This window comes from Molossus molossus, unplaced genomic scaffold (genome assembly GCF_014108415.1).
Source record: "Molossus molossus isolate mMolMol1 unplaced genomic scaffold, mMolMol1.p scaffold_m16_p_8, whole genome shotgun sequence".
In the NCBI taxonomy this organism is placed as follows: domain Eukaryota; kingdom Metazoa; phylum Chordata; class Mammalia; order Chiroptera; family Molossidae; genus Molossus; species Molossus molossus.
Genome location: NW_023425402.1, coordinates 90,029,170 through 90,050,491, shown reverse-complemented (window position 1 = coordinate 90,050,491; position 21,322 = coordinate 90,029,170). Strand labels below are relative to the sequence as shown.

Below are 21,322 nucleotides of genomic sequence, written 5' to 3'. Positions count from 1 at the left end.
CTGAGTATGTTTCTCATTTAATTACAGACATTTTATAGTTTCCTTTGGTGAAAAAGAAACTAGATTATTATTTTACATGTTTTATGCATTAAGAATATAAAGTAAAAAATACTGAGATGTCTAGTTATATAATTTTTTTCTATTTTTACTTCTACAATGCCTTTATTATTGATAGTCTCTGCAATAAAAGAAAAAAGTGGATACTTGTCAATTTATTATTTTGTTTTTATAAAGTCTCATTTATATGACCACCACCATTATGTCCATGATATTTAACTGCCGTCTTGCAAGGTCCTAAGAGTACCCCTAGTGGGATATGAAAGGTAGGCAGGATACTCCCATTTTACAGCACAGGACCTCGACGTTTGGGAACAGCGTCAAAGTCACTTGACTATGAGGTATAAAGTGGATTGACTCAGGTCTTTGGATTTTTGGTCCCTATCCCTAAAACCAAACCATTTTCATCTGCTCTGTGTACCCTTTTTCAGATTCGAGGAGTTCGGTACTTGTAGAATAAATTCAGATGTTTTGCAGGAAGATTAATTCATTAGCAGTAAGTAGCAATGACAGTGTTCTTCTGAGAGTTTGAGATTCCTAACTGATGGGTTTTCTTAGATGTCTTACCGATGTCCTCTTAGAAACTTGCATTAAATCCCAAGAGGCATCAACATGTGCTTGTTAAAATCCTGACAAATGTAATGTGGAGTGAAAGCAGTCACAGGAGAGACCTGAGTTATAATTCCCTTTACAGAAAGTTCCAATACGGGCAAACAAAGCTGTGATGTGAGAAGTCAGGACAGTAGTTACACTTGTTTTGGGGTGTGTGGGGGGGTGTTGAGTTGACCTTGGGAAGGTTCAGTGATGTTTATTCTTAAGTAAAACTCTTTTAAATGCTTATTTTCATAGGTGAAAGTTTAAAGGCTTTCGGCTCGAAGAACCGTTCTTTGAATTTATTCCAATTGTAAACTCATTTCCCAACAACAGTCAGTGACCCTTTCTTGTTCCTGAGCACGGGACATTTGCTTTGAGTTCCTGGCTGCCGCAGAGCCCTCGAGGTGCTAGCCAAAACCACCTTCTTCTTTTTTTTTTTTTTTATCCTCATCCGAGGACATTTTTCCATCTTTTGTACAGACAGAGTGGGAGGGAGAGAGAGGGAAACATCGATGTGAAAGGGACACATCGAGTGGCTGCCACCCGCACGGCCAACCAGGGCCGGGGACAAACTGCAACCGAGGTACGTGCCCTTAGCGGGAACCGAACCCGGGTCTCTCTGGACCGCAGGCGGACGCTCTAACCGCTGAGCCAAACTGGCCAGGGCCAAAACCACCTTCTTGCTCACACTTTTTAGGATGTTACAGGAGGAAAGGTACTCGACAAAGTCCCCAGTCAGGATGTTAATCTGTATCAACACAGACACTGCTAGAAATGTTCCCATGGAATTCCGATAAGGCTCAGAGCGGAGCTTGTAGTCAGCTTCTCATAATTTAACAATTTCACACTGATATTTTTCCATATAAATGGCTTCGAAGGACACAAAGAGTTGAACAACAATAGCTCTATCATTTTTGAGATGTTCCTTGAGGTCAGAGCCTAAAGGAAATGAGATGAGGCTAGAAGTTATTTTGAGCTAAACTAAATTTTAATAAAAATGGGAACTGATGGTCAGAGCCGCGATGTGTCTCTGGGCTTCTGATGTTAAACTAAATCCATAAGCTTTCCGACCACAGTAAACGGGAAGAGCTTAAGGTTCTGTGGGTCAGCAAAACCTTTTGCAGTCATGGTCCAGACTCTCGGGCCTCTGCGAATCAGTATTATGGGTCATGCTCAGGTTGGTGAGCAGTTTCCTTGCAAATCATTGCTTCTGTTCCTAAATGTAACCAGTTTGTTGTTGTTGTTGCTCTTTTTTTGGAAGGGAGGGGGTTTGCTTCAGCTCAGTTTAAATTAAAAAGAGAAGAAATGTTTCCGTCAGCTCTTTACACACGATGGCGTCCTCTTCTTATCCCCCCGCAGTGTTCCATCTCTTCGTCGGAAGAGGAAAGACTTATTTCCATCAGGAGACCTAAAACGCCGACCTCAGGTGACTTCCATGACCTTAATACTCAAACGAACTGGGCCAAGTCACTTCCCTTGCCGACACCCGAGGAGAAGATGCGGCAGCAAGCCCAGACGGTCCAGGCGGATGTGGTTCCTATTAACATCACCGGTACGCTTCTCTGTGCAGACAAGGTGCAGCGTGTACTGGAGGGATGACTGGGGCTTGTTGTTGTTGTTGTGTGTGCTCCTAGCATTGCATTTATACATCAGAGGTAAGAGCTGTGGTCTGGATTCCTGATCTCCGTTTAATGAAGCGAATATTGAAACATAGATACGTGTGTCCGTGTAAAATAGCTATTGCTTTTAAATGAGAAGACCGCATCACCAAAGGTTGATGTCAAAGAACTCAGTGGTCCAGCCCTTCATTTAAAGTGTGTCTTTTTACGTTGATTTACTTTTTAAAAATATTTTGATTATATGGGCATGTCTAAATGTGATCTTAGATGAGAAAAAATTATGTTTGTCTTCTAAAGAGTTCTTTTAAGTAATATTTATAAAAGTAAAATAATTTTGTGATGATTCTTAATAATAGGTTTTACCTTTTTGTTTTCTCAGGTAAAAAAAAAGGAAGAATTACTTGAAATAAAAATATCGAGTGAATTGACAATAATAACTAGAAAACATATTTTTTAAAGATAACTCAATAGGCCCAGCTGGTCTGGCTCAGTGGTTGAGTGTCGACCCATGCACCAAGAGGTCGCCGGTTCAATTTCCAGTCAGGGCACATACCCAGGTTGTAGGACCCATCCCCAATGGGGGGCATGCAGGAGGCACTCAATTGATGTTCTTTCTTTTCAATATTTCTATCTCTCCCTCTAAAAATCAATAAAGAAAAATATTAGAAAACTCAATAGGATGGTAGTTATATTTTGATCTCTATAATTTGAATTCCACAATCTTAAAATAAAAGTTTATTTCTTCTGAATATAATATTTTAGAGTATGAATATTTGTTGCCACATGTGAATTTCAAGTTCTTTTAGCATATTATACTCAAGTTATAATCACCTGTGATAATTAAAGGTGACAGATAACAAGGTACATGAAGCTCAAAGTCAGTTTCACAAACTTATGTGAACTGTTAAAAACATACCAAACTTTTCCTGTTTTATCACTTTAGTAGCCTGCATACAGGACAGGTCCGTGGTTTGGGGCAGGTATACAGTGTAAAATAGATGTGGTAAGAGTTAATAGCTTCAGCCATGGGACTGTGTGTTCAAAAGAAATAGATTACTGATCATCATCTGTGGGGCTAGAATCTGAAGAAATCAGGTGACCAGTAAGGACGAGTTTTCACTGAGGATTAGGGTGCAGACCCGTAGCACGCTAGCTGTGCTTCAGACACTGCTGCTGATTGCCATTAGAAAGCTTTTGCCATGGCATTGGTTAACTTGTAAGGGACTGATAACATTTTGGTAGTTATTGGAGAATTTTTTTTAACAGATATTGTTTAATTTTTTTTTTTTCATTATTGATTTTAGAAGAGAGAGGAAGGGAGAGGGAGACAGAGATAGAAACATCGATGTAAGAGAACATCGATTGGCCACCTCCTGCATGCCCCCCACTGGGGATCGGGCCCACAACCTGGGCATGTGCCTTGATAGGGAATTAAACCAGCGACCTCTGGGTGCGTGGGTTGATGCTCAGCTACTCAGCCACACTTTCCGGGCAGTTATTGGAGAATTTTTAAAAACCTTATAGGTTATTTAAAAATTGCATTTAGAACTCTATTTTGAATTCCAGAGAAACTGAATAAGTAAGTGCATGAATTATTTTAAATTCCATGTGCATTTTTCCACATTTATTGTTCATAAGCCTTAAAGGAGGAATGTCATGGCATTTTAATCCATTTGCTTTGCAGATAACATCGTTGATCTTTCTGACGTGGTTCTTGTTCACCTAGATCATATATTTAAAGATTATTTTTATAAGTTGCTATGTTTCAGAACAATCTATAATATTTATCGCTCAATGAAATACATAGGTGCACATTTTCTTTAAGAAAATGCATTACATTAGGTGATTGATTAAATGCAGCAGAAATGTAATTATACATGATTGAATGCCTCAGGAATAATATTATAAAAATATTGTGCTATGAAATATGACTGTCCTTAATGAAATTAGGATAAGATGCATTATCATGAGATTAGGAAATTTAAAACAGAGTAACTAGAATTTTAGGAGTAACAAATTATTTACAATGAAATACATTGTCATAATAGCAGACAGTGTCCTTAACTTGGTTTTAATTTTATCCTGTTTGATGAGTAAGTGGATACGAATTACATAAAGTTTAAAAAGAGGACTTCAAAATGCCACACAGGAAAGGTAAACAACAATAAAGAAATAAACAGTACGAATTATATCAAAGCACAGTTTACTTTTAATTGATTAATGTTTTTAGAAATGTAGAAATTAAATATAATACCTAATTACATATTTTCTGGATACATGTGTTCACACACATACATATATATTTCATAAAGGGAGTAGTTTTTCAAAGATTCTGGTATAAAAAAAAGGATTGCATTAAAAATTTTTATTTTTAGTGGTTGAATTGACATAGATTAGATAGCGTCCTGCTATTTAACTGACACTTTCTAAAGCCCCAGACAACTTTTGAGATGAAAATGTTGCTTCCCTGGGGAATTGTCATGTGCTCATTAATTTGGGTAAACACTGACCGTCCTGTTTTTCAGTACGGTTCAGCTGGGGGGAAGCACCGACAAATATATTATTTCAAATCCGAAGTGAAGCCGCCAGGCAGAGTGGTAGAACATGGGCACAGTAAGCTTGAAAATCGACTCAACCCCTTTAGTCATAGTTCTGTGGGGACTCAGCATGTTCTGAACGTTGAAGAGAAATGTTGAAATTAAAATGTATATATGTGCATGTTCCATAATCCGTCACGTGAGACAACAGCTCTTCCACCTAGAAGATGAGAGTGGGTAGCACACTTAACACTTTTGCAGACTGGCTTTGTATTGACATTTGAGCCAGCAAAATTTCTTTCTAAGTAGTACCCATGACTGACGAAGACCATTTTTCAATGAAGGAGAATGAGTCAATGCCTCTCAATTCAACAGATTTACTGACTGACTACTGTGTGTGAGGCATTGAGCTGAATGCTCCAGGGGGCGCTAAGGTACATGAACCACAGTCCTACCCTCAAGAAATGTATAGTCCAGCAGGGCACACAGTCCTTTTAGGTGACAGTACAAGATAGAGAGTTTGGCACCTTTAATTCCATCCTCATGATTTGTGTCTTAATATCCTTGGAACTTGAATGGTTTATCTTTTTTTTTGTTTAAGACGCAAAACTGAACACTAAATGCAACTATTTATGTTTTATCCATTCTTAATGCCTTGATACAAGGACATTTTTTTTCTCTGCTGGACCATTGAAGGCATTCCTTGCCACTTACAAACACCATATATGCTGTTGCGCATAGTGAGCCATGTATTGCAGTGACAGTACCTTCTGGCGTTTCAGGGTCTCTTCTCAATCATTTCTTCTGTTTCCTTCCATTAGGAACAAAGTTGCAAGCATTTCCAAGTTTGTGAGCATGTATTGAAGTTAGTTCCTTAGTCGATGAAATGTATTTTCATCATTCAGATCTTTTATACTCTGTTTTGATTAGATAAGGTTCTATTTACATCTTATTCCTATTAAAATAGAAAGTACATTGTTTACAACATACCTACTTTGAATGTGTGTCAATATTGCTACAAAGAGTGAATGTTTGTTTTTATACTTTTCTTGCAATATAAGACTGACTGAAGTATATAATTTGTACGTGTACGTGTATTTTTTAAATCTCTCTTTGAAGAGAAAACCATTTGGCAAGGTCAGTGTTATAAAACTTTCTGTAATTAAACTGGCAAGCAATTTAAAGCGGACCAATCAAAAAGTGATACTTTATCGTTGAATGTTTTTCCCATTGTGTGTCGGTCACACAAGCTTGCACTTGAGAAGGACAAGAAGTCCTGTGGGTCTGCCATTTGGGTTTGATTGCAGCGTTGCCCGACATGTCAACAGCAGTGCTGCTGGGTCTCGTTGTGACAAAAGTACTTTATCATTATAAGGCTTGTATTTTTCATTATCGTTGTATCTCACACCACAGCAGTTTCCACGGTCCATCCCAATTGTCGGCCTCCTCGACTGGAAGAAAAAGCCCTTCATCTAAGAATTATTGACTCAGTGATTTGTTGCCTCACATAGGATAAGGCATTGTGATGGTCTCTGGACCTGACTAGATGATTAAGATGTATTTATTGCTGTCATCACGTACACGCTGATGGAAAGAGTGGATGTCAGGGACCAGACGGCCCACGCGAAACACTTCCAAAATGACTCATTTTAAAAATCATGCAGACTCACTCTTCTGGCGTGTTGTTAACAAATTTGCATTTTCCACTCCAGCTGATTTGAAAATGAGATCCAGGTGCTTCCTTTGGAAGGACACAGGCGTAGAAAGTGGAACACAGCCTTATGATGATAATGTGCTCTCCTTCTTTTTTGCCCTTCAGCATTCATTCATCATCATATGACTGGCTAACATCATTATTAATACCTTCTTATCATTTGACAACAAGCTTCTGGAAGAAAGTGCATGGTGTCAGCTTGCTTGAAAATAACATTGCTTTGCTTGTTCTACTACTCTCCATTAGGGGAGAATTTCGATCGTCAGGCCAGCCTTCGGCGGTCTCTAATTTACACAGACACTCTGGTAAGACGACCGAAGAAAGTCAAAAGGAGAAAGACTATTTCAGGAGTCCCTGACAACATACAGAAGGAGCTAGGTATGGCTCATCAGAACTGTATTCTGTTGCCCCTCATTGCCGCTCAGCATCCCTATGCTAACCTCATCTGTGGTGCTTGTGAAATCAATACATTCTGATAGCCATTTGGTGCCCCAAAGGGCCAGCTTCTTTTCTGAATGAGGCACTGGTACAAATCGTAACACCCCTTGCAGATGATGTATTGCATTTTGGTGAGAAGGTAAGAGGAGAAATTGATATGAAAACGATTAACTGGGATGATAGAAATTCACAGTGATGTCATCATCTCTATTAGTTTGAACAGTGGGGAATTTCCACAATTAGATTTACTTGTCATTTAGATTTTACGTTTTCATAAACCTGAAAACTCATTCTGTCCAGGACTTCAAGTTACGAATATGAACTTCATTAGTTATACTGCCAATATTGGTGGCATTTGTCATCAAAGGCAGCAGTGTGGGATAATTAGCAGCATGATAGAAAATAGTCAGTTATGTTGGCTAGTGCATTTATGTACTTCCCGTGACACAACTTGATAGCTTTTGAGTCAGTATTTTTCAACCTGTGATAAACAAACAAACAAAAATGTTGGCTAGTTGAGAAGGCTGTTTGCTTCATTATTTACTTTTCCATTTGTTTTCTGCTTATCTTCATATGTACTGTGCATAATCTCTTCATTCTCCTCTTTATGTTCACCTCCTCTCTCTGGTTTTCAATGGGCCCATCAGGAATGTCTGCAGAGGTAGCAGAGCAACCTGGGCCAGGACCAGGGACTCTGGGGCCAAGCTGCTTGGTTTTGGATCCTAGCTCTGCCACTAACTCTCTGGGTGACCTCCAGTGGTAACGTCACCTCTCTGAGTCTACTTCCTCATTCAAGGGAGGGTCGTTTGGATTTAATGGATCGATACAGTATCACCCAGTTTCTGATACTACTATGAACATACTAGCTGCTATTGTAATTATTGTAGGGAACTTAATACTACCTTTCTTGAAATTTGTCTTTCTTTTCAGCCAACCTGTGGACTTATTTCATTACAGTTACTTTCACTTGATGTTTTTACTTTTATTTACTATTAAAGGTTATACCCTAGAAACCCAGAATTCTGATTTCTGAACTTGCCTGTTAGTCTTTTAGTTAAAGTGAGTTTATCCCAGCAGTAGTGATAAGCCTATTGTAGCACTTTGAGGTAGCATTTCAGCTTCCAGGTGTTACAGACATTGTTCCTATGTGTTTTTTCCCAGCACCTCTGCTCACTCCTCTTTACTTAGCATTTCCTCCTTTACTGCCATTTGACTCTACAGTGCAAACGCTCTGCCTTCCAGACTGTCGCAGTGGACAAGAATAGCAATGCGTTGCTTCTGCTCTAGGCAGCTCCAGTGACCCCGATGACGTATAGGCGCCCGTCTTCCCATAACATAGGGGTTTATTACAAAGGCAAGGTTACACCCACCGGATTGGTGAAGTCTGTCTTTGTTTCATGCCCCCACATGCTGCTATTTTTAGTGGGCTGGTCCTCCTGCATTCCATTCTTTCAGACCCTTTTTATTCCTTTGGATGACAGCTAACTAATTTGAGAAACTGATACGTGCATGTATGTTCAGTAAATGCTTAATGGGCTAATCTTGTACAGCACTCAGGTAACATTTGTATTTGAACTGATTTTTTTTTTGAGGAGATGTGCCTTCACCAGAAGGAGTGATTGTAAAGATAGGCCCTTTGTAAGATAACGAGGTTGATGTTTCAAGGGTAGGCTACATTTTAATTGGCTTGCCAATCAAAATAGGTTTTGGATGGCTTTGTGCAAAGAATATAAGAATAGTTTGGCCCAGATAAAGGTGCTCATACACATAGGTATTCAATATAAATTATATATATACGAATGTAATATGAATTCTAGAATCTCAGCATGATGAATGTTTGCTATTTATTACTGAGCCAACCAGTATGGAGCCAATCATTCAGCTGCCTTTTGACCTACTGGAATGATCTGGCCAACTTGGTGAATCATCTCTTCTGCAATTTTAATATTTTTCAAATGAATGTTTGAGCCCCTGGAGCTCACACGTATTTCTCCTTTGCATGTGATGTGGAACCACTGCTAAGACTGGAGGGAAGAAAATAGCTTTCCCCATGTCATCTATGTTGTGGCTGTTGCCAGATGTGAGACAGTTGTCACTGCACAATGACATGACCTGGATCACAGCAGGAGGTCAACTGAGACAGGTGTGTCTAAGTTAGAGCTAGTTAAAAAAGGGACAATTAGACAATGACTTAGTTTTATAGATAGACTTGTTAGAAGGATTGGTGGATAGAAGAAGGGAAAATAACATATGAGTACAATAAAATTTAGGGGAAAAAGAATCATATTTTTTCTTCATTCATTCTAGGACTTCTGGTTGACCTTGACCTTTTCCCCAGTATTTTGTGCTTATAAGGCATCTAATTTGGAAACCTTGTGCTACCTAACTATTGAGTACAAAAATTAGATACTTCGTATTTTCTGCAAAAAGAAACCTTCTCTAGATATAAAGCATAGGGTAGTATGGCTGAGTCAAATAAATCAGATTTTAAAAAGAAATGATTATCAGAAGGAAAAATTTACTAGATCTGCCCTGTCCACTAAACACTGGCCAGGTTGCCAGGGCTGTGGATTTAAAAAAATCTAACCAGAGGTGTCTCCAGTATTAGAGTTATATTATGCTTAATTATATGCAGCTTTTACTTCAAAATCTGTAAATAGTGGACTCTAGAGACTAGCTAATATATGATGTTTTAAAATCAAGGTTATGATACTTTCTGTTTATTTCCCAAGTATATTTGATGACTTATAATTTGACTTCCATTTAAATTAATCAGACAAAATTTTAACTTTTTCTTTAATCTTGTTGTCTTAAACATACATAGAGATATATCTGAGCAGCCTGTTTTGAGGTGACAGTATTTTAGAATCAGATAGGATTATTTTGTGGGCAAGTAATTATATTTGGCTACTTTTGGAATTTATTCCAACATGTTTTTCCCAAGCAGAAAAGGCCTCATTTAAAGGAATCCCTTTTGAACGATTTTGATAATTTGTATTAAAAACATTATTAAAGACCTACCAAACATTTTTTATAAATGTTTTTATTGATTTTAGAGAGAGAGGAAGGGAGAGGGAGAGAGAGAGAGAAACATCAATGATCAGCTGCCTCCTGCACTCCCTTTTCCAGGGATTGAACAGCAACCTGGGTATGTGCCCTAACCGGAATCAAACCGGTGACCTTTTGGTGCACGAGATGATGCTCAACCAACCAAGCCACAGCAGCCATGGCCTACCAAGACTTTTTAAAATTTATTTTTCAATTATAGTTGATATACAATAATATATTAGTTACAGGTTCTAAGAAGACTTTTTTAAAAATCCTGTTTAAATCTTAAATAAACTAACTTTGTAGATTTCTATGTTTGATTCCATGTGTTCTTTAAAACTTGAAAATCCCTTGTAGTATAACATAATTTAAGTAAAAGAAAAATGTGCATAGTTATTTCTTTACATTATATTTTAAAATCAGATAGATCCCATCAAGATTTTTAGCAGCATCTGAATGGTTTATAGTTGTTTATAGTTCTCTTTTTGTAGTCTGCTTTTTGTTTTTTAATTCTAATCAATGTAGCATCTTTATCTGTTAATATTGTGACACCTTTTATACTGTGAAAATATTGAAGGATCAGTTTTGGGATTCGAATTTTTGTGGTCCCTGTGCTAAATGATATATAAGTTCTTCCATTTTTAAAGGTCTTTAGAAAAATATTGTCATTTTAATAAGAAAAGTTGTACTGGTCTGTAGATAGTGAAGAAATGGCTATATTCCTGTTTTCAGAAGCCTAGAATGGCTTCACGTTCAAAATTGTTACCTGAAAGAATCAGGACATTGTCTGCAGCCCTTAGAGACATTTAAAAATCTATCTCATTGACCCCTTATAAAACCACAACAATTTTGAAAGAAAAAGATGCTAAAACCCACTGTTGAGTGGAATAAGGTATGTTGACTGGAATCAAACTGGTGCAAACTGATACAGCCATACAAGTCCGTCTCCCGTCTTCTGAACTGTCCTAATGGCAAAACATGGACCTTGTGTTTTTCTTTCTTCAAAGTGCAGTTTCCTTCTGCTGCCCTTTTACCCACTTCTACTCTTTCTGGGGGAGAACTTCACGAGTATATGTGTGCGTGTGCATGTGTGCGTGCGTGTGCGTGTGCGTGTCTTTAGTGAGTGAGTACTTGGCAGAGGGGAAGGGGAAGGAAATAGGTCCTGCTGGGTAAAGGTACGAGTACAGAAGTGATTCTCCCTCGTCACGGTGAAGGGAAGGGCTTTATGCTGGGGCGCCTTCCTCCACAGGGTGACATCTCCTTGTGGCTGGTGGAGACTCATGTGGGGTGTGGGAGGAGTGCTCCAGGGTCCCAGCACCAGTGCCCTGCCGGTGAGCGGTGATCCTAGCGGCTGCCCAGCCAGCACCGCTCAGCCGTACCCACGCTTGAGCTGTGTTCAGGTCCTTGTTGGACGAGAACAATGTGGAGAGAACTATGGTTTTGCTACTAATTTTCAAGACTTAATTTGTCCTAATGATTACTTTGCATGATTTTTTTTTTTTAAGCTTCTATCCTTTCCTAGGTAACTTGAAATCTGTGATCTACACTTAAGGTGTTTTCTCATCCAGTTCCCTGTCCGTTTGTTCTTCCTTGCGCTTTTTCTTTTTTAAACGTACTCCTCTCGGTTTAGTGGTAAAGCTCCAAGACGTGAATCACCCTAATTTGAGGAGACGTTCACTGGATCCGTTGCTGCTGCTTTTCCTACCAGAACACAACAGATTGCTGTTGAATTTTGAATGTCACTGACAGACAGATGATCATGGCTTCAGATGGATCATGAAATGTTTGAAACACAGATGGGCCTGTAAATCATTTTCTAGGATTTTCTTCTACATAGGAATTAATGTGATTGACACTGTTTTATACCGATATCCTCCAGAAAGGGTGTGTTTGTAGCCTTGTTGTTGAACGGCTATGTTCATCTGTCTTTGGGGAAGACAGGCCCTGCCGGCAGATGCTCTGGGCAGGCTCCTGGTGGGGGGCAGGCTGCCTTGAATCCTTTCCCGAAAGGAGGTTACTTTGAAAGTAAACTCTGCACGGAGCTCTCAGGCTTGATCCCAAAGTGGCTGCCTAAGAAATCCATCTGCAGCACTTGATCTAGAGGAAGGTGTGAAGTACAAATTAAGTGCGTGAAATTCATAATAGGGGTTTTTATTTTAGGAGCGATTGGTAACTATTTAAACTCTCACTTTGGTGCCCAAAGGAGAAGAAAGACTAGACCCAACAGAGAAGTTTTTGTTTGTTTGGGTTGTTTTTAAGAACGGCCGAGTCAGGAGGAGGTGAGGGTACAGGTGAGGAACTAAGGTACTACTCTCTAGGTAACAAGCCTCTTTCTGCTTTGTCTCCAGCATCGGGCACTGGCCAAGATGATGTTGGTGGTCACTCAGTGTACATTCCAGACCACTGCTCGACACTAGGAAGGCTTGGCAGCTACCGGTCTGCCGGGCCGCGCTCTGAGACCAGGGACTCCAGCTGTCAGACGGAGGAGGTGAAAGTCGTACCACCTTCCATGAGAAGAATCAGAGCCCAGAAGGGGCAGGGCATTGCTGCCCAGATGGGTCACCTCTCAGGCTCCGCTGGCAACATGTCTGTGCTGAGTGATTCTGCGGGCATTGTGTTCCCTTCCCGCCTCCACAGTGATGCCGGTTTCCACAGTCTTCCACGTTCCGCAGCGAGGGCCAGCTTTCAGTCCCTGGATCCCCGGCTGGGTGCCCAAGGCTCTGCAGAAGACCTGGACGGCATGTTCCCCCACCAGAGGGCTAACCCACAAGCAGGTGAAAACTTCGGACAGATGCGAGATCCCGCAAGGGCTGGAACACTTCTGAGGCCCCCGTCCCAGGAGCTGAGGCACTTGGAGAGCGAGAACAGAACAAGCCCAGCATGTGTGGTGTCCCCTCATGGGACCTCCTCCCCCAGCATCATCCCCAACGCCACCCTCTCCTCCTCCTCGGAGGTTATTGTTATTCACACTGCTCAGAGTTTGGCGCAGCGGGACAGTGAAATGACCAGCAACTCTTCATACACAAAAATAAAATCCAGAGACCGCCTCCTTGGCGGGCACTGCAGCCAAGATGACCGTCAGTCTCCCAACGGTAACTGGAGTGGAGGTCACTCCACCATCGTTTCACAGGCTGTGGGTCCCCACTGCCCCAGAGCAGCCACACTCTTGTCCCTGTGTGATTCGGCAGTCTCTCTCCACACCGCAGCAAACCAGGAGAATGGGGCCCAAGCCATGGCCCATTGCTGTAGGAAGAACCTGAGCTTCCCAGCCCAGCCCCAGGATGTGGACAGCAAGAGTGAGTCCAGTTATTCAGGAGGCCGGGGGCGTGGATGCGCGGAGCCCTGGGAGTACAGTGGCTCAGGGAGTGGGCGGGCGTCCCCGCTGAAGCCGCACTTGGCCACTCCTGGGTCCTCCACTCCTGTAAGTAACTTGAGCAGTTGCAGTTTGGACCAGACGTCCAACAGAGACGACGCCAGGTCCCTGTATTCAGAGGACCACGATGGCCACTACACGTCTCTGCACCCCGATGCTGGACACGGGTCTGGGAATCTGTGCAATAGCAGCAATGGCTTTGGGAACCCCAGACACAGCGTGGTCAATGTTTTTGATGGAAGAACTCAGAAGAACCAAGGGGACCGGTCAAATTTCCATGACAAGTCCCTTTCTCGAAACATCTCTTTGAAGAAAGCAAAGAAGCCTCCTCTGCCACCCTCTCGGACAGACTCTCTACGCAGGATCCCCAAGAAGAATGCCCAGACCAATGGGCAGGTGCTAAACGAGAGCCTGATCGCCTCCCTCCAGCACTCGCTGCAGCTGAGCCTGCCGGGCAAGGGCGGCCTGTCGCCGTCCCAGAGCCCCTGCAGCGACCTGGAGGAGCCCTGGCTGCCCCGCTCCCGCAGCCAGAGCACAGTGAGTGCGGGCAGCAGCATGACCTCGGCCACCACGCCCAACGTCTACTCCCTGTGCGGCGTCACCCCATCGCAGAGTGACACCAGCAGTGTCAAGTCCGAGTACACGGACCCTTGGGGTTACTACATTGACTACACTGGCCTGCAGGAGGACCCTGGGAACCCCAGTGGGGGCTGTTCGGCCAGCAGCGGGGTTCCAGCTGGAAACGGGCCAGTCCGCCACGTTCAGGAGGGGTCCAGGGCTGCCGTGCCCCAGGTGCCCGGTGGCTCAGTCAAACCAAAGATCACATCACCGGAGAAGTCACACAGAGTCACTTCTCCGTCCAGTGGGTATTCCAGCCAGTCGAATACGCCCACAGCACTCACGCCCGTGCCTGTGTTTTTAAAATCAGTGTCACCAGCCAATGGGAAGGGGAAGACTAAGCCCAAGGTGCCGGAAAGGAAGTCCTCTCTGGTGTCTTCCGTGTCCATCTCGTCCTCGTCCACGTCCCTTTCTTCTAACACGTCCACAGAAGGCGGTGGAACCGTGAGGAAGCCAGACCCAGTGCCAGCCCCTGTCCCTGTCCCTCCTCTCCCAGCCCTTCCGTCTCCATGTCCTGCTGACAAGTCTCCTTTGCCTCCTCCTCCCCCACCCTTAGCAGATTCCCCCAGGGGCTCTCCTCTGCCTCAGTCTCCCCTCTTCCCCCCTCCACCACCAGAGGTGCTTAGTCCCTTCTGTCCTTCTGATGCATACTTCCCTCCTCCCCCCGCCGCGCACAGCCCCCTTCTGGATTCCTCTGCCCCCACGCTACCCCCTCCACCATCTTTAACCTCCTCCATTCCCCCTCCTGCCCCACCCCTTGACCCCAAATTGTTGAAAGATGCCAGGCCTTTCAAAAGGTCTAACGAGCCCGACTCCTCCCTGGAGGCCTTTAGACAGCCTGTCACCAAGGAGGAGGGCGGCAGGCCCCCCATGCCCCTGATAACCACGGAAGCACTGCAGATGGTGCAGCTGAGGCCGGTGAAGAAGAACTCAGGAACCGAGGGAGCACTGTTACATGAACAAGCATCTCAGGAAAAACAAACTCCGATTGTGCCCCAGTATCATTTAAAGCCATCTGCTTTCCTGAAATCCCGAAATAGCATAAATGAAATGGAGAGTGAAAGCCAGCCTGCCTCTGTGACGAGCTCGCTTCCGACTCCTGCCAAGATCATGAGTCAGGGTCACCAGGACGGTGCAGCCGAGCGTGGCCGCCCGAGCCGCAGCCCTGGCCGCGCTGGGGAGACAGAGGCTGGGCCGGGCCCCGGGACGGCCCCGCTCCAGAAGGCCCCCGGACCTTGGCTCAGCAAAAAGCCGCCCCCCATTTCCAAGAAGCCCAAACTGTTCCTAGTGGTGCCACCTCCGCAGGGAGATTTCACAGTGGAGCCAGCAGAGAACGTGAGCCAAGCGGTGCCCAGCCCCACACGGGGAGAGGCCAAGGAGAGTTGTGCAGCCGGGGCTGGTTCTGATGAAACCGACTCCAGCCGCTCAGTTCTTGAGGGAGGAGCCGCCGGATCCACGTCCCCAGGCAGAGTGGAAGCCAATGCCCCCATGGTGCAGCCCAGCGCCTCACCAGCCGCGGAGCGGGAGGAGCCAGGCGCCGAGGACAGTGCAGACCATGGGGGCGATGTGGAGGAGAGCTGTCTGTCTCTGCAGGACCCAGGGCGTGAGTCTGCTTCCCTCTCTTGTCCCCACCGACCATGTGCAGCCAAGGCAATAGGGCTGGTGCACGGTCCCTTTAGAGCCACAGTCTGGGTTCCCTGCGCTGTCTCCCACGGAGACTACCCACTTGACATTTTATGAAATAAGAAAAAAATCTAGATCTAAGGGTAGGGCTTGCAGAGGGGCAGAAAGCAGAGGGCTGGGGTGGGGGTGGTTTGCAGCAGTCTGGGTATTAAATAGCAACGAGGAATCTCCCTTCTGGAGAACTGCAGGGAAACGTTACAGGAACTGAGGAGCTTCATCAGGAGTTCTAGACTTGAGCAGAAGAGAGTGTGGGCCATGCTCCCCCAGCTTTGTGAGCTATCAGGTTACAGACCCCACTGGCTGGCCCTGTGGCTCCCACCTTGTCAGGAATGGCGGGGAAGTGGACTTGGGAGCTTGGCTAGAGACTGAAATCCAACTCACTCCTGCATCTGGTGTCTGCTCGCTCCTCCATAGCCGGGCTGCCGGAGCCCCACGCAGCCGCGTCTTCCTCAGAGGCTTTCGACTTCCCGAAGGACGAAGGGGGTGATGAGGGGATGACCCCCAGCAGGCCCCGGACCACAGAAGACCTTTTTGCAGCCATTCACAGGTATCCCAGACTCCCCATGTTTTCATCTCCTGTATGCATCCCCTTACCTAACGGTCCCCCAATTTGTTTTTCTTGAGGTTTCTTCTGTCACTCAGTTAGGGTTCATTAACCTGATGATTGATCTGTGCCAGTATGTTTCTGTATTTTTATTTTCTCCGACTCCAGTTTCTGTCTTACTCTGTTCCACTACTCTTGATTATGTGGGGTCGGAGCCCGGTATGATGCCTCTGGCCAGAAATGGGAGTGTCCGTCCTATAACAGGGTGTTTAATTTAAGAATTGGATTAGAGCAGCCATGGTCCAGTCCAGGGTGAGGAACGCTCTCTTCTGTGGATTTAAGCTACACCAAGGACAGGGCCTTTCCTAGGGGTGCTATTATTATTGTTATTTTATTATTGTATTTTCATTTTATAGAAAAACCAGGATTTTATAGTGCAGTTCCTTTGGCTACTTAACATTTCAATGAGAGTACATCTTATTTAGGCAGGAGTGAAAGGAATGAAGTCTTGTTACTGTAGGCTGCTGGTGCCATCTACTGGCATCAGAAATGATTGGGTTTAAAAAGATAAACAGTAAATTTAAAAAAAATAACTGCCAGCACTATTATCCTTTTTACATGTGGTTACTTTGAGTAAGTAGGATTTAACACTAAAGCTTTATTTATTGCCTTATTTTTCTGGTTGTAAATAACCAAGTAGTCTCACAGTAGTGACATTGTAAAAATCGGGAAGATTGTATATGCGCAGGCACTTGATCTATAAGACCTTCGTTCCCTCTAGACTTCTCCACCACAGTACTTCCAGATGACTCTTACACATGCCCTCGTGCCTCCAACGCCTTGCATTGCCCTGACCTAAGGTCCCTTATCTCCTCCTGAAACAAAAAACCCCTGTAAAGTCATTTCATTGTGTGAATAACCTTATGTATAACTTCCCAGTTCTTGGTGTACACCAAAACTGTTGCATGAGATGAAAAACATAGCACTGTCTCTACCTGAGGTGCCTCGGGCAACATCTAAGCATCTAGCTTGGGAGGAACCAAACAAGCTGGCGAATTAAGGTGTTTGTGAAGGACTGTATGTTTTATCTCTTGGCTCTAGTATGGGTATAATATCCCAAAAGACCCCACAGACTGCCCCTTTAATGCCGTCCAACTGTTCCCTTTGATCTCATTAGGAATAAAAAGATAGCTGGTTATCAAATTATTTCTCAAAATGGAAATGAACAATGCTGCATTCTTTGAAATCAACTTGAGTGGCTGTGCTAGAGGTTTACACAGCTGTTTCTAACTCTAACCATGATAAGCACGCAATAAATATTTTCTGAATTAAATGAAACCAATCGCTATGCAACTGTTTGGAAATTGTTCCAAGACTCGATGTCTTTCATTTAGTGTGGAATGCACTGGTTGCTACATGTGCAGGCATATATGTATTTATAACAGAAGTATTATCTGGTTGTTCTGTGTATTAAATACTTGGTCTCAGTGAGGAGCCCAACTGCTGTGGACCCAAATTACTACATGCTTTTCTTCAAAATATGCCAAAGGTCTCTTCCATATTTTATTTTAGCAGCCTTCTTAAGACCCTGAAAAATTTTGTGGTTTCTCCCACTAGATAATTCTGTCTAGAGCATAATTATAATTATGTCTGCAGCAGATGCAGAATTCGGCCTGTCTGTGTTGCTCTGTGTACGCAGTGTAGCCGTAAAGGCCCAGTAGGGTAGGATTGTAAAGAGAGAGCAAAGACACATGCTAGTTTTTATTTTAGCATTGATAGTATATTAGCGGACATAATAAAAATCCACCTAAAAGTTTGTGAATTTTAGGGCTTTATTTTATATCCCCTTCAGTAACTAAGCTAATAATTTGAAATAAAGAACATCTAAATTGAAACACAGCTTTCAGGTTTTAGAATGCAAATTAATTCACTTCAGATTTAAAGCCAGATGGAAAATGGAGAACACCAGTTGAGGTGTGAAATTTTTATATTCATTGAAGTAATTAGTTTTCAAGCCGGAGTTAACTGTTTAAGCACCTTTTACAGCCATCTTCTTTAAAAATACACACATGATATGTGTGTGTGTGTGGGGGTATGTGTGTACACACATACATGCAGAGAATTCAAATGTTTAGATTTAATTCTCATTTTAGGGGGCAGCTGCTCTTGAAAAATAACAATGCTTCTATAAATTTTCATCTCTTCTCTTAGTTCTGAATCTACAATGAAAAGTTATAGCTCTAATCAAGAATAGTTGTGGCTTGTTGTGTGACACTCAGCACACACACCCTCTTCATTGAAAAATCCAAACAAAAAGATTGTATCACGAACCAGCACCTGCAACAATGGGATGAGCAGAGCTGCTTTGGGGGGAGCAACCTGGATGGTCAGGCCCTGTGCTATAAATGGAAAAATACTCCATCAGGCCCTCAGTTACCTTCTCTGCTCAGACCAGACCATCTAGTCTTTTCCAGCTCTACAGTTCTGAGATGTTATTATTTCTGTGGTTTCTGTTGGTCGCACATTAACTTACTGTCGAGCATACTTTTACTGACAGCTGAGCGGGACCACTGAACCAAGATCTCATAGGCCAGGCTCTGCCTTCCCAAAGGGGCCGGTGCCACGGCAGGTCTGGCCAGCTTTCAGCCTTCAAATTCTGCCTCACTACTTCCTGTCTTCCACTTTGGTGGCTTCTTTTTGGACAGAAGCATGGCGAGGACCCCGAGCGCACCAGCCCCGGACAGCCACCCTGGCCCACCCTCCCTAGGTCGTGCCATGTGGGCCCTGTAAACAAAGCCCTGAAGCCTGGCCTAGTGCAGGAAGGGAAAATTATATTTTCCTAAATGACACTCAAAGGTTTATTAAGCACCTACTGTGTCCTGCCATGTCATGGCTGTCCTTGCATTCATCTTGATTGATAATCATGTGGATCTGCTTTTATTCCCCATGTAGGAAACAGGATCAGAAACTTTAAGTTGCCTGAGATGCCCGAGCAAGGTCACTTTAGCACTGGGGTCGAGCCCAGGTCCAATGACTTTAGGGGTTCTTTATCACATGGAATCCGCACAGACCTGTGAGGTGGATATCGTCATCTCCATCTTATAAGTGTGAAAACGGAAATGCAGTATTGAGGTCCGAAACTGAGGTGCAGAGTAACAGGTCCAACGTCGCACTAAAAGTTGGCAGTGCTCAGACTGAACTCAATCTGTGTGTATGATAGCATCCTCAACCTGTCCCTGCTGCATGTTCTAGAATTTCATAGCAGAAAAAGAAATACCCCACATCTCTGTTTTATCAGATACACCGAGTTCCTTAGCAAGTCCACCTGCACTTAGCTAAGGGGTTCGAGTTGTTATTTCAAGACCAGCAGGGGGCCACTTGACTCATCTGCTTTATTATCTCTGATTCACTCTCAGCAGAAAACACATTGAACGGGGAGGCTCTTAGAGACGAGGACAAGAAATGCCCCCGGGAAACATTCCCCTTTCCCTGAAAGCCCCTCCTCTTTCCTGCTCTCCCCTGTCCCTCACCTTTGCTTCACCAGCTAGAGGTTCTCCAACATCAGCCAGGAAACAGGACCTGGAGTAGAAGGTTCGCTTTTGTTTTCTGGACCATTGGACCCCTAGGAGTTGACATGTGGCCCAGTAAGAGCCAGGGAATAGTTCTTGTAGAATAGTTCTAAAGCCTGGGTGGGGGCCTGTCTCGGGAGAGGGGCCATTCTGGGAGTTGGCTTATCTGTTAGGCCTGTTCAGTGCCAGCACCAAACAGAACAAGGACAAGGAGAGAGAAGAGATGGCCAGGACTGTGAAATCCACTCAGGATCAGTCCAGTATAGGAGAACTAAATAAAAAACGGCAGTTTTAAAAAACTTGAGAAATGGTCCTACCCAAAGTAAGTTAATATGATATCTGAGATTTGTTTTAAAATACTCCTGTAAGGGTGGAGTTCAAAGAAGAGGGGCCATAAGTGGGTAATTATAGCGGGGCCACGGGCACACACGGTAATACAATGAACTATTTTTCACGGGTGTTTGGAGGTTTACATTGTAAAAATAATAGATGGTGACCTGAATATGTGATAAGATAAGCAGGGTGGTTGTGGCGGACATCCAGTGGCCCATTAAGAATTACCTTTTATCTTAATGTTATTAAATCTCAGATCCAAGAGGAAAGTCCTTGGCCGCAAAGACTCAGAGGACGATCACACCCGAAACCATTCTCCCTCCCCGCCAGTGACACCCACCGGCGCTGCCCCCAGCCTGGCCTCCCCAAAGCAGGTGGGATCCATTCAGAGAAGCGTCCGCAAGAGCAGCACCAGCAGTGACAACTTCAAAGCCCTGCTGCTGAAAAAGGGGAGTCGGTCGGACACCAGTGCCCGAATGTCCGCAGCTGAGATGCTCAAGAACACAGACCCTCGGTTCCAGAGGTCAAGGTCAGAGCCTTCGCCAGACACTCCCGACAGCCCGTCCAGCTGCTCCCCAAGCAAGAACCGGCGGGCCCAGGAGGAGTGGGCCAAGAACGAAGGCTTGATGCCTCGGAGCCTGTCCTTCTCGGGCCCCCGGGTCGGCCGCAGCCGAACACCACCGTCCGCGGCCAGCAGCAGGTACAGCGTGCGGAACCGGATCCAGAGCAGCCCCATGACCGTCATCTCGGAAGGCGAAGGGGAAGCCGTGGAGCCCGTGGACAGCCGGGCTCGCCGTGCCCTGGACGCGGCGCGGGGCTGTTCCCTGGATGGCCTGGGGGGGGCTCACATGGACGAGGACAGCCGGCTCTGTGGCCCCGCGGGTGGGGCCGCCCGTGGGGAGGGCAGGGCTCTGTCGGAGCAGTGCGGAGGTCCTCTGCGGGGGGAGAGTTAGGGGCAAGGACGGGTCTCCCGGGTGGAGTGGGGGGATGCACAGCACGTGGCTCTAGGAAGCCTGAGGGGTCCCCTGCTCTGCCTGCCCGTGGACCCCGGCACTGGCACGCCTGCCGTGGGTGAGGGTCCTTGGACTCACTGGGCGCTCGCTCTGTGGCTTAAAAGCAAGTAGAAGCTTAACTTCTGAAAGTGCTTCCTGGGGAAGATTTTTTTTTTTTTGCTAAATGCTGGGGCTGTGTGAAT

The 21,322-nt window shown here is 44.5% G+C and overlaps 1 protein-coding gene across 1 annotated transcript in view; it reads left to right on the top strand.

Moving 5' to 3' along the window:
- The window catches only part of NHSL1 (NHS like 1), a 224,607-nt gene extending 203,527 nt beyond the window's left edge, over positions 1 to 21,080 (top strand). The window contains exons 4-8 of the mRNA XM_036247769.1: positions 2,011 to 2,203; positions 6,768 to 6,899; positions 12,356 to 15,601; positions 16,096 to 16,228; positions 20,384 to 21,080. Of these exons, the coding sequence (XP_036103662.1) occupies positions 2,011 to 2,203; positions 6,768 to 6,899; positions 12,356 to 15,601; positions 16,096 to 16,228; positions 20,384 to 21,080 (4,401 nt within the window). The remainder of the gene's footprint in view (positions 1 to 2,010; positions 2,204 to 6,767; positions 6,900 to 12,355; positions 15,602 to 16,095; positions 16,229 to 20,383) is intronic.
- Positions 21,081 to 21,322: the final 242 nt, after the last annotated feature.